The sequence below is a fragment of the Melanerpes formicivorus genome, unplaced genomic scaffold, assembly GCF_026170545.1.
Source record: "Melanerpes formicivorus ecotype bairdi unplaced genomic scaffold, bMelFor1.0.p_v2 SCAF_81, whole genome shotgun sequence".
Lineage (NCBI taxonomy): Eukaryota > Metazoa > Chordata > Aves > Piciformes > Picidae > Melanerpes > Melanerpes formicivorus.
The window spans coordinates 413476-429321 of NW_027142433.1; the positions used below are offsets into that span (position 1 = coordinate 413476).

Sequence of the window (15846 nt, forward strand, 5' to 3'; positions counted from 1 at the left end):
GGAAAAAGTCTTCAGATCTTGTGTGGTGGATAGGGTTGGCACATTTCTCCTTTGCAGGCTACCAAAACTTGTTACCTCTTTGGTAGTTGTGGCAGGAGGTCTACTGTTGTCACATTCCTGAGCCTGTCTTGACCTGGGACTCCTTGGACCTAACATCCTCTGACTTGAAGAAATAACAGCCTGGGGTCTGATGAAATATTCGCTTGCTTTATTTTCATAGATGTACCCTCTGGGCTTGCTTTAATGCTTGTAGATTTGTGTGCTGCCTTAAAGGAATTGCTGAAGTCAGGCATCTGTTAAATAACACAAGGTCAGCATGAAGACATGCGAGGATAATAGCTAAGATATAGTTGCTCAAGTGACCTGAGGAGACCCATCTCAGCAATTCTGTCTGAAAGGCAGACAGGGCTGTACCTTTCTTCCTTTGACTCTCTTGTCCTTCTCTCCATGCCTTCCAAACATACTGCACATTCCTACCTTGCTTTAAGGTGCTTGTGAATCTGTTTACCTTTGAACTGCATTCTTCTGAAGATGCTTATTTGAAGGGACCACACTTAAAAGCCTTCCACTGAACCTCATGTCTAGTTGTGTAAGAGTTTAATAGGTATAGCAACTGGAGAAGACCCTGGGGAAAAAAAGTCCATTATTTTGCTTTGGATTTCTGATCATTGGTTTTGCAACTAAGGATTTCTCAGGGTTTCAGTTTCACAGAGTCTTTGAAGGCACGGAAAAGATCATGTGGTGCATAATGAGTTGCTATCTTTCGATTGTTTTCTGGTCCAAGGACACTCCTCCTGGCATCCCAGAGTACTTCTGGGATCCAGCATTTTCTCTCTGATGTCTCCGTGGTTGTGTTGCTAGAAGGGGTATTTGTGCATTTGAACTGGCAGAAGCTGTGTGTGAAAGTGTAGCTGCAGAGTGCTGGCAGTTTGATTTGCCCAGAGCTTTGGTGTGCTGTGTGAGAGTGCTTGTGGCCATATGGGCAACAAGGATGGTGAGAGGCCTTGAACACAGCCCTGTGAGGAGAGGCTGAGGGAGCTGGGGTTGTTTAGCCTGGAGAAGAGGAGGCTCAGGGGTGACCTGATTGCCCTCTACAACTACCTGAAAGGTGGTTGTAGCCAGGAAGGGGTTGGCCTCTTCTCCCAGGCTACCAGCACCAGAACAAGGGGACACAGTCTCAAGCTGTGCCAGGGGAGGTTTAGACTCGAGGTGAGGAGGAAGTTCTTCACCGAGCGAGTCATTCCTCATTGGAACGGGTTGCCCAGGGAGGTGGTTGAGTCATCGACCCTGGAGGCGTTCAAGGGGAGATTGGACGTGGCACTTGGTGCCATGGGCTAGGCATGGGGTCTGTGTTGATAGGTTGGACTCGATGATCCTAGAGGTCCTTTCCAACCTAAGTGATACTGTGATACTGTGATCCCCTGCAAATCGAGTTCAGGACAAGGACTCAGAGAGCCCTAGAAGTGTGGGCATGGCTTCAGGTACTCTAACGGTGCAAGGGGAGATTTGGAAATGTTCCATAGGATGGGCATGAAAAAAGGGAATTGGTAATGCCCCAGACAGCAATGTAGTTCTGATATGTATTTGTTTCATGACTTACTGCTCTCCCAAACTAAAGCTTAACAGCCTGACCTTCTACTAGTGTCTGAATCCATCCCCACCAGTTGTCCATTTTCATTCCAGCTGAAGGTGTAAAGGAGATTCCAGACTAGCCTGATAGCTTATGTAACTGGACAGTGCTTTCTGGGGAGTAATATTGTTTTGTTTTGTTTTGTTTTTAATGCTTCTAGGGATTTTCTTCCACGAGGTTCTGGAATTGTAACAAGACGACCCTTGGTCCTGCAACTCATCACTGCCAAAACAGGTAACCTCTCTCTCCCTTTGCTTTGGTTGCTTGACAAAGTGCTGATGTACTTCACCAGGAGGAAAAAAACATTTCTAGGAAAACGGAAGTGATGTGAAGAAAGGTGCAATGAGACTGTCTAGAACCTTCAGAGGCCTGCTGCTTCAAAACTGCATGCTTAGGCTCAGCTAATCTCATTTCCCTTTCCGGGGAAACAGTAAAATCTGAATCGAAGAGCACACTGTAAATGTAATCCAAGATCAACCTTGAAGCAGTGGAGCAACATGATTACATGCAAAGTGTTTTAGAAATTAGCTTGGATTTGTTAATGTCTTGGTAGGCTTTATAGTTGTATTAGTTAAGGCACCAAACCTGCCATACTTCTACCTTTAGCTTGTGCTCCAGTGCACACAGATTTTATTCCACATAGCTTGTTTTTGTGACTTGTCTTTTGTGATTGGGCTTGCTGCACTAAGTAGAGCAGAAGGTAGGCTGTGGGAGAGCAAGGCTTCTGTGTATTACCTGCTCAAAAATAAAAATACAGTATGTGTAGCACTCTGAGCTGTCAATCACAGAGTACATCCAGTTGAAAGCAACCTCCAAGCTCATCTAGTCCAACCCTCGACCCAGCACTGAATGCTCAACACTAAACCATCTCCCTAAGTGACATCTCCATGCTGCTTAAACACCTCCAGGGATGGTGACTCCAGCACTGCCCTGGGCAGATCATTCCAATGTTTGAGAACCCTTTCAGTGAAGAAATAGTTCCTGAGATCCAGCCTGAACCTCCCCTGGTGCAGCTTGAAGCCATCTCCTCTGGTCCTGTCACTGACACCAAGGAGCAGAGGCTGCTCCCTGCTCACCCCAACATCCCTTCAGGTAGTCATACAGAGCAAGGAGGACTCCCCTCAGCCTTCTCTTCTCCAGGCTCAACACCCCCAGCTCCCTCAGCCCCTCCTCTCAGGTCACGCAAATTCACCACTTTACACTCTTCCAACAGGCACTTAACCTGCTGTTGTGTGGCTCATGTCCCCAGCAGATATAAAAGCAGCTATGGTTCCCTGTTTATTTTTGATTGTTTTGCTTCTGAACCACTGTAAGCAACAAGATCACTGCTTTACTATTGGCTTCTACTTAAAATAGTAAAAAGAAGTGAACTAACATCCAGACCAGCATTTAAGAACCACAAAGTACTCTTTAAATTATCGATCATGATGAAGCTGGGGAAGAAACAGAATCAAAGTTGTCTGTGGAGCTTCAGTCTGTGCCTCTGTGCGAAATGTAATTAAGTTTCTGTGTGCATTTGTTTTTCCTCCTGAAAGGACACTCTGTTTTTCAGTAGGAAGGTAGACTTTGGCCTGCCTGGGCTCTGGTTCTCTTTTTTCTCTTTTCTCTGAATCACTGTTTCTACAGCACATTGATACTTTCAGTACCTCTATGAAATTTTCAGTGGTATTTATGCTAGTGTGTGGAAGAGAAAGGAAAAACTGGAATCCAGCATTTCTGTATGCTTGGCTTAGGAACTTCAGGATTTTCAAGTGTGTGATATGATTATAGTGTTTTATATATAGTAAAAGAAGAAATTTGTTGTTGTTGGTAATATGAACACTTGCCTTTTCTGCACCTCTGGCTTTTGGTCTCTGACAGAGCATGCAGAAATTCAGGAGTAAGGTCTAACTATGAAGAATCTTCACCCATTTTTTCCAGCTCCACGTAAGAACAGGAGAAACAAAAGAGTGAAGCTTTATGCTGGCATTCCTAACAAAATGGCTGAAGTGCAGGGACATGTGAATTACTGAGTGAGCTCTTGCAATCTGACCTCCAGTGGTTAGAATCACAGAATTGTCAGGGCTGGAAGGCACCCCAAGGATCATCCACTTCCAACCCCCCTGCCATGGGCAGGGACACCTCACACTGCAGCAGGTTGCTCACAGCCACATCCAGCCTGGCCTTAAACGCCTCCAGGCATGAGGCTTCCACCACCTCCTTGGGCAACCTGTGCCAGTGTCTCGCCACCCTCATGGGGAAGAATTTCTTCCTAATGTCTAATCTAAATCTTCCCCTTCTCTAGCTTGGATCCATTCCCCCTAGTCCTATCACTCCCTGACATCCTAAAAAGTCCCTCCCCAACTTTCTTGGAGCCCCCTTCAGATACTGGAAGCCCACAATGAGATCTCCTGGGAGCCTTTTCCTCTCCAGATTGAACAACCCTAACTCCCTCAGTTTGTCCTCATTAGCAGAGCAGCTTTAGCCCTCTGCTCATCCTCATGGTGCTTCTCTGCACATGTTCCATCACCTCCATAAATACTTGCTCTTAGACAGCCATCCCAGGCTCATCCCAACTGCTCTGTACTGCTCTCTTTTCTCGACTCATTGCTCCCCCTTGGTTAAGGAGCTTCTCCCTTTCTGGGATCTTCCCCATGAACACATTCACACAGTAGGTTTCCATATAGGTGCCTTCTAAGCTGAAAAGAATTTCTTCATCACAGCTTACAAAGTTCTAGGGAACTGAGATCTTCAGCCTGGTTTTGTGTTTCCTGGATGTCATGGCACTTTTCTTCCTTTGGGAAATGCTATGTATTCCTTGTTTGGGATTAGATGCCATGACCTTTGAAATGCAAGCTTTAATTATTTTGTTACTTTCTTTAAACTTTGTTCTGCTGTTGCTTTTGGTGGTGAAATTCCAAACAAATTTTATCTTTTAAGCCAAATTTTTCTCTCTGAGCTACTTTTGAAAAAGAAAATAAAGAAAACTGCTTGGAGAATGCAGAGTGTTCTTTCACAGGAAGCAGATGATGGACTGATTTTTATCATGTCTGTAATCATCTAAAATGTTATAGAAAGGAATTAAAGAACTGTGTCAGGTTCTTGCTGCTGTAGCAAGATTAACTGATCTCTAATCCCAGCATCTTTCCTGGCTCTTTTAAAGAGTAGCTGTTCTTAATCTGATAGTGTTCCTTGGGAGAGAGGGGTGCTATCTGCTCAGACATGCAGAGATGACTGCAAGATAGTTCAGCAACATTTTGGAACTGGCTGGGAATCCTTTTGGAATGTGAATTTGATTGACAGAGGAGGTTAGAGCTTCATTTGCCTCGGACTCATGGCACTGAGGGATAGAGATTGGCAGCTGAGGCATTTATGCACACACAACTAAGAGGAAACTTTGACCACTCGTGATTAGGGTTGGATGTGTCACAGAAGGGCACAGAGGATTTGGGTTTGAGGAGATAGGACACACCCAGGTGGAGAGCTGCTACTCCTCTGAATATGCAGCAAGCAAACAATTCAGTACTAAGAAACTGATCTCGTGGAGTGGTATTCGTTTCAGAATTTTGTTTGCTTCCTCTTTAAAAGGACTATGTAATTAGCACAAAGCTAATTGTAGTGACCTGCTGACCTCCTTTAATCACTAACACATTTGGCTGGGAACGGCACCATACCTTCGTGGCTTCGTGCCATTTGCACTTCCACGTCCATGTAAATACTGTGCTCTGCTGAAATCCTGGAGGCAAAGGTTTCCATTAAATATTGGAACTGACAAGTCAGTCCTTAGTAGACTTTGGCTTTCATCCAAGTTTGATAGTGTGAGATATACCTAAGTGGAATATATGTCACTATTCAAAATATGGAGGTTAAAAATAGTTTACAGTTCTCTGAAGGACTCTGACTTGTTCTTGACTATCCTACTTTGAGTCTCCTGTGGGACTGCCTAGCTGCATTTCAAAAGAAATTGTAAGTGTGGCCTGTATTCAATAAATTACTGCACTGGTTAGAGGAGATGTTGGGGAGAAAAAAGAAAACCCTTAAATCTCTATCTTTTAAATATTCTGAGGCTCTAAGGTGGCTTTCTTCCTCTTTTCTTCTTGCAGTGAGAGGCTGAAAAAAGTAGTTCATTGGCAGTCCTGTAGGCAAGGGTCAGCAATCTTTCATTCCACTCTTTATCTTGTTCTCAATTCAATTGCTCCTGTTCTACTGAAGAACAATGGTGCAGAGGATACCTTGCTGGAAGAGAGAATTGAACCAAATGAGCCTGCAGTCTTTGTTCCGCAATAAACAGACCTCAGTTCTAGTACAGCAGCCGTGTTTCCAACTAAGAAGCCACCACTGAAAACAAATTCACATCTGACATCAAACCTGCTTAACAATCCAAGAGCAGTTTCATACTAATCTCTCTGGTCACTGCGTTTGGCTCCAGGCAATTCCACAGCACTGGGAATGTCTTGAGTCAAGTCAAAGAAGACTTCTGTGCCTTAGCTAGTCTGAGGAGGAGCTCAGAGTAGAGGAGGGGTTTGGAGAAAATAGTCCCATTTGAGAAGATGCAATTTGGTGACCTCTTAGAAGGCAGAGGTGTGGACAGGGTGCTGCTAGCTGGGTGGCTGTCTGGAGAAGAGCTTCAGGCTTTACAGGGCAGATGAGGTAGCTGTGAGGAAGCAGCTTAGCCATTCGGAGGATGTACGTGGTGGGAGTTCCACCTGCTCTTTGCGTGGGGGAGATGTTGGGTGTGAGGACAGTTTATTTTGTGGGAGTCTGGTGCTTGAATTCAGGTGAAAGATGTGCTGATTCTGTCAGTATTTGCTGCTGTGTACGACACAGGGAGCTCACTCTGTCTGACCAGACAGCATTTCTTTTCAGTGCTGAACTCTTGTGATATTTCTGCAGGCACAAGTGAGTGTGGAGTGCTGGCCTCTCACTTTCTTACTCATGATTTCTTTGCAGGAGGAGGAGTCCACTGCATTCTGTAGTGGTGGTTCTAGAAGGACTTTTCCCCTTGTGTAACTCTAAGATGTAAGTGTTGGCACACAGCTGACCCGGGATAAGAATATTAAGGCTGCATCAATTGCTCAGTAGTCTTGGAGCAAGATAGCTGCATTCTGTGTCAGGTAGCTTAGTTCCTTTTCAGCTCTTCTCTCCACAAGCGTAGCCAATGAGCACGGTAACCCCTAGCGCTTTGCAGGTGTTACCAGAAGTTCTTGAGGTGGGGCTGGTGAGCTGTGGTGGTTCCTTGCTTTGTGTTGGCATAGCTGAATTTATATGTTAAAACCTATTTCTTAAGCATTTCAAGTTTTGTTTCACAAGTTTCAGTATGCTCCTTAGCTTGGTGATTCTTTGATCAGCAAGATCAAATACTCTTTGTAGGAGTCAATCAATACTCAAAATCGTGCTGCTTTGGGAAGGTAATGACTTGAAACACCTGAGAAGGGCTAGAGAGGTGATTCTTTGTTTGGCTGATTTGCTGTTTGGTGTCTCTGTTTCCACACATTCTATATAACCTTAGGCAATCAGGTTTTCCTCTTGCTGTGCTTTCTTCTGTCCGTGGAACTGAAATAATTATCTAGATTTCTTGAGGCTGGGTGATGTGCTTGTCAATGACAACAAAAACCTACTTGGGTTTTGGCTGAAGCCTTCTGTAGGTCTTCTGGAGGTTAAAAATACATATCCTGCTATATAAGTTCTATTTCTTGTTAAAATATCTTGGCTCTAGGAGGGTTTTTTCCTCCTTATATTTCCTCCTGTTATTTTTTGAGGAATTTCAGATTTTTTTCCACGGTCTTGCATTAGTTTCTTTGCTAACAAAGTGGCAGGTTAACAGTTTTTGAGGATCATTCTTGAGATGGAGGTTTTTGAGATGAACGAGTCATATGTGCAGTACCCACATTCATTTCAGTTTGCTTCAGTAGAACTCTAAGTGGAATGTAAATCACCATAGAATAGAATAAACCAGGTTGGAAGAGACCTTCAAGACCATCATGTCCAACCCATCAACCAATCCAACCCACCTAAACAACTAACCCATGGCACCAAGCACCCCATCAAGTCTCCTCCTGAACACCTCCAGTGATGGTGACTCCACCACCTCCCCAGGCAGCCCATTCCAATGGGCAGTCACTCTTTCTGTATAGAACTTCCTAACCTCCAACCTAAACCTCCCCTGGCACAGCCTGAGACTGTGTCCTCTTGTTCTGGTACTGGCTGCCATAAGACATTCTGACTGTTGTTTTTTTCCCCCTGAAGTCTTGCAGATGCTCTCTTGTGCTGAAGTGTTGAGCTTTAAGGTTAGTACCTTTTTGCTGTGAGACTGCTTGACTCCTCAAGCATAGCTCAAGCATAGCCCAAGCATAGCCATCTTTTATTGCCATCTGGTGGCAAAACCAATCCTCTGACAGAAAATGAAAAATGTATGGTTTCTAATTTCAGCTAACAAATGAGCTTTGAGACTCCATCAGCAGGAAGGCATTTGGAGGTCTTCAAGGACAAAGACTAGAAAGGTGCCACAGTGCCAGTGGTTAGGGAGAGATCGAGTGCTTTGCAGAGAAGAGGAAGGAAGACAGTGGCTGCTGTTTTCTAGCTCCCAGTCTGGCGGTTATTCAGATGATGGACAGGGATGCTGTAGAGACCAGTGAAGATGTGGGAGGTGTGTACCCCAAAAGATAAGAAGTGACATCATCATGGGGAAAAGGCGGTGAGTGGCGACACTTCCTGAGACAGTGAAAGACTCATCACCTGAGTAGGACTGATGTGCTGGAAGAGGGATAGTGCTTCTGCTTTGAAACCTGAATTTCAGCTGTTAATGTAAGGCTGCAGAGACTGCAGATCTTCCTTGCTGCTGTTTGTCTCTGTTGTGTGCACTAGGAACAGTGCCTGGAGTAACCTGAGCTGGTGAGCAGGGACTGCTGAGGTCTGGCAGCACAGGTTTGAGGGCTCAGCCAGTTCTGTGTCAGTGCCCTCCCAGGGTGTGGGACAAGTGGATCATACCCATGGATACTTTTACAAGTTTTACAAGTGGTTTTGCCTGGTTTGTTCCCTTGGTCCTTGGCTAGTGCTCAGTGGCATCAGGACAGATGGAATTCCCTCATTGAAAGACAAGTGATAGAAAAATCAAAGTTCACTTTGGGGAAAAATAAATCTGCAATCAGTTATTAGCTAACAATCTAAAAGGTGCTTAAGATGAATAGCAGCCAATACAAATTTATCAAGGGGAAAAAGCCCCTTCACAGAATCACAGAGCTGTTGAGGCTGGAACAGACCTCTGAGATCATCCAGCCGAGCCCATGACCTAGCACCACCACCCCAACCAGACCACGGTACTGAGTGCCACGTCCAGTCTTGCCATAGACACCTCCAGGGATGGCGACTCCACCACCTCCCTGGGCAGCCCATCCCAGTGTCTGATAGCCCTTTCTATCAGGAGGTGCTTCCTAAGATCCAACCTAACCCTCCCCTGGCACAGCTTTGTATCAGTATAATTAATTTTTTTATAGGAGAGTAGCAGGCCTGTAACTAAGGGAGTGCCAGTGTCTTACCTTGGGGGCAGCAAGAGTTTTAAAATGATATTTTATGTTTTTGTAAGGTAATAAGAACCTCAGGAAACATGGTCCAGAGAGGACTCCTGTAAGGTGGATGCAAGTTGCTTACAGAGTGAGAGGGAGATCCCTCCAGATTGAGTTCAGTATTTTGTACTAAACTGTGTATTAAACTGGTATTTGGCAAATACAACCAAGACTGTGAAATACTGGAGGGCAGAACTGGAATCCAAATTACTTGCCAAGGAGGAGACATTCCCCCAAAGGAGCTACAAACTGAGCTGTGGTAAGAGCTAGTATTTGATTAGATGGCTGGCTTTCAGGAAAGGACCTGGTGCTCTCCGTGGGTCTCTGTATGAACAGAAGTAAATATTGTATGATATCTGCATCAAGAGAAGTGCTGTTGTGAAGCTAGGGTGGGGCCAGAGTACAAAAGTTGAGGAAATGAGAAGCTGTTAAAAACATGAGAGTGTTTTTAAGTGATTTTATTTTCATTATGAACTAGTAGAAATGCACAGAGCTCCTTTGTTAAAAGCATGAGTGACCTGGGCTGTTAGCTTTTGGGAACAAGTGCTGATCATCTTGTATGATACAGAACTTGAATTAATTTTCTTCAATGTAGTGAAAGGCAAATGCAATGGGATGAAAACTCAGAATCTGATTCACAATCTGCTCCTTAGTCTGTTAATGTAAATGGTATCCATGTGAATCTTTCAGGTTGTTCCAGCAGACAACATGCTGAAGATGAAAGCAGTAAATCCTATTCCCTCAGCCTGACTTTTAACCCTTTCCAGTTGTAGGCTGGCGTTCATCCGTGCAGTCTTACCTATAGCATGTGCTGCCCTAATACCCTGACATCCTCTTGTGCACACACATCTGAAGAATACAAGGGGCTTGAAAGTGGATGCTCAAGTCTAAAAGCTCATAAAACACAGAGTTCCTATTGACATTTTTCACAGAGTATGCGGAGTTTCTACACTGCAAAGGAAGGAAATTTACTGATTTTGATGAAGTTCGTCAGGAAATTGAAGTCGAAACGGATAGAGTAACAGGCATGAACAAAGGCATTTCTTCAGTGCCTATTAATTTAAGAATATATTCTCCACATGGTAGGTGAATCATTCTATTTTATATTTCTGTCACGTAGCCCTGTCTGTCTAGCTGTCTCCATTGGTATATGTTCTTACTGCTCAATCAGAAGTCTTCTGGAATGAAATAAATGGAGGTTGACTTGAACCAGGTGCAGAAAAATCTGTAATTTTCTTCTACATTGTGAAACCAGAATATGGTGGAGAGCTGAGCTGGGCAGAGCGCAGCCTCTCTGCCCTGTGAGTATTCTCATCATTTAAAAATGATTGCACCCTGCATCAGGAGGGAGCCAGTCTCTGCCATAGTCCATGCACCATGAGGCAGTAAGTCACTAGTAAGGACAAAGCACAGGAGATGGGACACTTAGTGGCAAAGCTTCAGATGGATTCCCTGGTCAGTGATGTGGAAAGCTGTTATGTCTCCTTGCCCTGCTGGATGTTTACTGTTTGCTGTCACTAAAAATATATTCAGGCAGTAATGGTGTTTGAAGCTGCTTTCACAGACCCCCAGCACAGATCAAAGTTAGTTCCTCTGGTTGCCATCTCCCCAGCTTAATGACATCAAGCTAGAGAAAATGTTTTGCATTGAATCTGTCTTGGATACAGGAGCAAAGTGCTGTGTTTGAAGCACTTTTGTTTTTCTAACCACTTCATCTGATGTCTTCACTGCAAATCAAATGACAGAAAGATTAAAATAAGAGGAGAGCTAATGAAAGAGATGCTGAACTTCCCTTTGATATACCATAAACAGCCTTGTCTCTAAACATATGCCCCTGAGCTCTCTCTGCTATACAGATGTGGCATAGCTAATTGCAGAGGAGCTGAGCTAAATGCCCAGCCTCAAAGCTTGTTTGTTGAAAGTGCTGACTCTAGGAGAAAAGGAAAATCTCCTGCCTAACTCTTCTCTTTGTTTTATGAGACTCAGTCTTCTAGTTCAGCAACTGTTGCCTGTGTTAGCCAAATCCCAAGTACACTTCTGGTGTTTCATTTCCAGGAATCACGTTTTTCTGCTGTGTCTGAAGCCCTGGTACCCAGTACTGGCTGAACAAGCTGGGATGCTTCTCATTGGCATTGTGGCCTGTACTGAGTCAATTGTAGTGGAGCAAACCAGGGGCTTGTTAATGGAGAAATATTTTCATGTTTCTTACTTTACAAAATAAAAAACACCCAACCCCCCCACCCCCCCAAAAACCCCAACCAAAACCCAACAACCCCCCCCAACTGAACCCACAAACAAACCAAAAGCCCCCAAGCCAGTGAGAGAGTTCAAAGCCCTTATGAACACTGCTGCTCTGAGGTAGGCTAGATAGTGAATTTTGAAAATGTCTTCATGGGAGACACTGTTGGAAGCATGGTCAGAGGAGGTCTGCCCTGGCTGTAAGAGCAATGGCCTGCTGTCTGTGCTCAGAAAGCCACCTTCATGTCTCTAAGGGCATTCTCCTATCCGGTTATAATGTTTAAAACACAAAGTGGTGCTAATGAGTCCCGAGGCGAGAGGCCAGCAGGGGAACAAGTGTCAATGATGTGGGATTTGATGTGGCAAAGGCTAGTCTGCAGCCAGACCTCTTTGGACATGTCTGGCGTGCGAGCTGGTTTCCTGATCCTGTGTTTTCTGTGCAGTATTAAGCCTGACTCTTATCGACTTGCCGGGGATCACCAAAGTGCCAGTAGGGGATCAGCCTCCAGACATCGAGCAGCAGATCAGAGACATGATCATGCAGTTCATCTCTCGAGAAAACTGTCTGATACTGGCTGTGACTCCTGCTAACACTGATCTGGCCAACTCAGATGCGCTGAAGTTAGCTAAGGAAGTGGACCCTCAAGGTAAGCACGATTGGATGTGACCACTTTTCGTTCTCTGGTGCAATACCATAATTGGAAGCAATAGAGTTACTCTTTCATGAAGTACAGCTCCTGGTACATAATGTAGGTGTGTGTATGTACATTCTCACGCAGCCTTCAGCATCCCCTTCAGCAACTGTTTGTTATGGCAGCATTGTTCAGGTAACAATGTTGTAAAGCTGTTGGTAAACTGTTGTCACTGTCTCATTAGAATTTTCTGTAGTACCTAGCAAAATGGACTGTGATGCTGATGGGATTTCTGAGCACTTGCCCATGAATTTGACACAACCCTATCGTGGGAATGCTGAGCCCTGCTGAAGAGATCTGAGGAGCACATTTCAGCCATGATCTCTTCCAGCCATACTGTAACGTGTGTTTGCAGCTGGTGCTGCATGAGGCAAGCGTTGGAGAACATCACATATCTGTTGTGACATAACTGTAAGAAGTAATTCTTCCTACTGAACAGAAATGATTCTTCACTATCTTTTCCTCCTGTCTCCACCCTGGAGGCCTTAGGACCATCGGTGTGATCACAAAACTGGATCTGATGGATGAAGGGACAGATGCAAGAGAAATTCTAGAGAACAAACTACTCCCTCTCCGCAGAGGTGAGAATGGTCAAGTGCTATATTCTTTGCAGTCTGGAAGGTGGTTTGGATAAGGGTGATGCTTGGGAGTCCTGGAGGTGCTTAAAGGCTATGCTGGACTCTCTGACTTCCTAGCTGGTATCATTATCTGTTCAGCAAATGTACAAGGCATAGTATCATAGTATCAGTCAGGGTTGGAAGGGACCACAAGGATCATCTAGTTCCACCCCCCCTGTACTATAAATACCCTGCAAGTACAATAATGTTTTTTTGGACCTGGAAAACCTGCATGTTCCAGAGGAAGCAAAAAAATGGCAGCACAAGTTGTTAACCAGTGTTCTCTTCTGTGCCATGTTGCTGTTGCTTGTACTGGAAGAAACCTTTTGGTTTCTTGCACGACAGAAGCATCACACCTTTGGTCATTTCACTGTAAACCAAGTTTTGACCCCTTCCAGAATTTTTCCATATGATTGTTCTGGCAGCTACTGCCAGATACTGTTAACAAAATCAAGAATTCTTGAATCTAATTGTAATTTATTGGTGAGGTCACCATCTCCTCCCACAGAACACCTTGGCTCAGCAAGTGAGAAGAATTTTTTCCCTGTATTTTGCTAGTGCTATGTAATTTATCTGTGCAGACCTGTGTGTCTGGTTTTGCTTTGGGATTTTTTGTTTGTTTGTTCTTTTTTGAAGTGGTATCTTCAGGGTACACCAAAGTTTGTTCCATTTCTGTATCTGAGTTGGTGATTTAAAAGGAGCTACACGTAAACATGATGAAAAGTCTAGACACTGTTAAGGTTATTGCAGTCCTTGTAAACAGCATCTGAAATGCTTATATTGTTTGAACCAAGGCAGTCTAGTGCTGTTTAATGTGAATTCAGTAGCTTCATTAACTTAGCCATTGGTTTTGTATTGGTTTAGGCTATATTGGTGTTGTAAACAGAAGCCAGAAGGACATTGATGGGAAGAAGGACATAAAGGCAGCTCTTCTAGCAGAAAGGAAATTCTTTCTTTCCCATTCAGCATACAGACACATGGCAGATCGTATGGGGACACCATACCTCCAAAAAGTTCTAAACCAGGTAAAACTTGAAGGCTGGTGAGATACAGCTTCTATAATCACAGAATTGTCAGGGTTGGAAGGCACCCTGAGGATCATCCAGTGCCAACCCCCCTGCCATGGCCAGGGACACCTCACACTGCAGCAGGTTGCTCACAGCCACATCCAGCCTGGCCTTAAACACCTCCAGGGATGAGGCTGCCACCACCTCCCTGGGCAACCTGTGCCAGGCTCTCACCACCCTCCTGGGGAACAACTTCTTCCTGACATCCAATCTCAATCTCCCCATTTCTGGTTTTGCTCTATCCCCCCCAATCCTATCACTCCCTGACACCCTCACAAGTCCCTCCCCAGTTTTCTTGTAGCCACCTTCAGATTCTGGAAGGCCACAAGGTCTCCTGGGAGCCTCCTCCTCTCCAGCCTGCACAGCCCCAGCTCCCTCAGTCTGTCTCCAGCTCCAGCCCTCTGCTCACCCTCGTGGCCCTTCTCTGGACAGGAGAAGGGTAGATGTAAAATCTTTATTAGAATGGATTTTGGTCAGTGAGCCTCACTTACTCTTTCTTGCTTTTGACCTTAATTTTCACAAAGTAGTAAGAAGGTTGTGTGTTACATGTAGCATACAAACACATACTGTGAGGTGTAGTTTGTGACTTTTACTGACAGTTCTGGACTCCTCTCTTCCCTTGAATACTGATTATGAAATAAAAATTAAGATTTGCCACCCTCCTGGCAGCCTACAATCTTACCTCTTAATTATGACTTCTTTTTTTTTCCCTACTTTAAGAGAGATTTCAGAATTCAAAGTTAGATATTGCAGGGGAGTTAGATATTGCAGGGTAAAGAAGACATTCTTAGAAATCTTATACTTGAGGATTCCCTGTGTGCCTGTGCTTTCCAAAATGTACACTTCATTGTAGTTTTTAATAGAAACAGCCTACTGTGTGCTACTGGAATAAATGACAAACATTAATCAGAAGGCTTTGTTCAGACAACCTTCAGCTTTGCCCAAACTATTAGTTAATTTCTGTGAGTCCATACCAAATTGTGTCATATCAGAGCTTCCTTCAGCAGGAAATGGGCTTAGTTCCCAGTTATTCGGAGCAGGAACCCATAGAATCACAGAATGTTAGGGGCTGGAAGGGACCTTTGGAGATCATCCAGTCCAGCCCCCCTGCCAGAGCAGGAGCACCTAGAGCAGATCACACAGGAACACATCCTGGTGGGTTTTGAATATTTCCAGGGAGGGAGACTCCACAACTGCCCTGGGCAGCCTGTTCCAGTGCTCTGTCACCTTCACATACTCCTTTGTCATGTCTTCCTCCGGAGCCTCAGGGTTCTGGGTAAGTTTACTGTCCTATGACAGACTTGGAGGAGCATATAGTTCTCCTCATCACTTTGGCTATCTTTGTGTCTTTGGCTATCACTCTTTTTGTAGTGCCCTCCCTTAGCTGGGACAGCATTCATCCCTAATGGTGATGCCTCTTGGCATGTTTAAAGAGGAGAAGATCAAGCCATGCCTGCCCCTCTAAAATTACTGGTAGTGCTATGATTTTTATTGTATTTTTAGAACTTGGTTTATCAGCTGAGCAGTGCTCTTGGCCTTCCTACAAATCAAACTTTGTAGTGCTTTTTTTTCCAGTTTGCTGTCAAATTGCAAACAGACAAAGACCAGGTCAGCCTGGCTTTGTCCATGTTGGACAGCAGCTGGGAACAACAGAGAAGTTTATTAAGGTAGGAAATTAAGTGGCTGGCCTGCTTAATTTCTTGCTGAAGTGACTTGCAGCTGCAACTTGACAGCCAGGTTATGGCATGCTCTGGACTCGCTCAGAGGAATGCTAATGCCATTTATTGGTGCCTCAGAACTGAAGTCTTCAGCAGGATGCAGGAAAGTGCTTATGCCCTGCACTTTTTTCTGTGTTTAGGATGGTTTACCTCCTTTTTTTTCCTTGAAAGTTTAATCCATATGTCATAGTTTTGAGACTGAAGCATGAGCTGCATATACCTTTGGACTCTCTTATCTGTCCTGACTTAGAATCATCAAATGGCTTGGGTTGGAATGAATCTCAAAGATCATCCAGTTTCAACTCAATACCCTTCACCAGGCCATGCCACTCAAGGCCCCGTC

The 15846-nt window shown here is 44.5% G+C and overlaps 1 protein-coding gene across 4 annotated transcripts in view; it reads left to right on the forward strand.

Moving 5' to 3' along the window:
* Window positions 1–15846, forward strand: part of DNM3 (dynamin 3) — a 177655-nt gene that overhangs the window by 15799 nt on the left and 146010 nt on the right. For all 4 annotated transcript variants that reach the window (XR_010990628.1, XR_010990629.1, XM_068164571.1 and 1 more), the window contains exons 2-6: window positions 1791–1864; window positions 10104–10253; window positions 11853–12056; window positions 12584–12682; window positions 13583–13743. Coding sequence is in view for 2 of the 4 variants with exons in the window: in XM_068164571.1 (XP_068020672.1) it covers window positions 1791–1864; window positions 10104–10253; window positions 11853–12056; window positions 12584–12682; window positions 13583–13743 (688 nt within the window). In the remaining 2 variants the exon portion in view is untranslated. The remainder of the gene's footprint in view (window positions 1–1790; window positions 1865–10103; window positions 10254–11852; window positions 12057–12583; window positions 12683–13582; window positions 13744–15846) is intronic.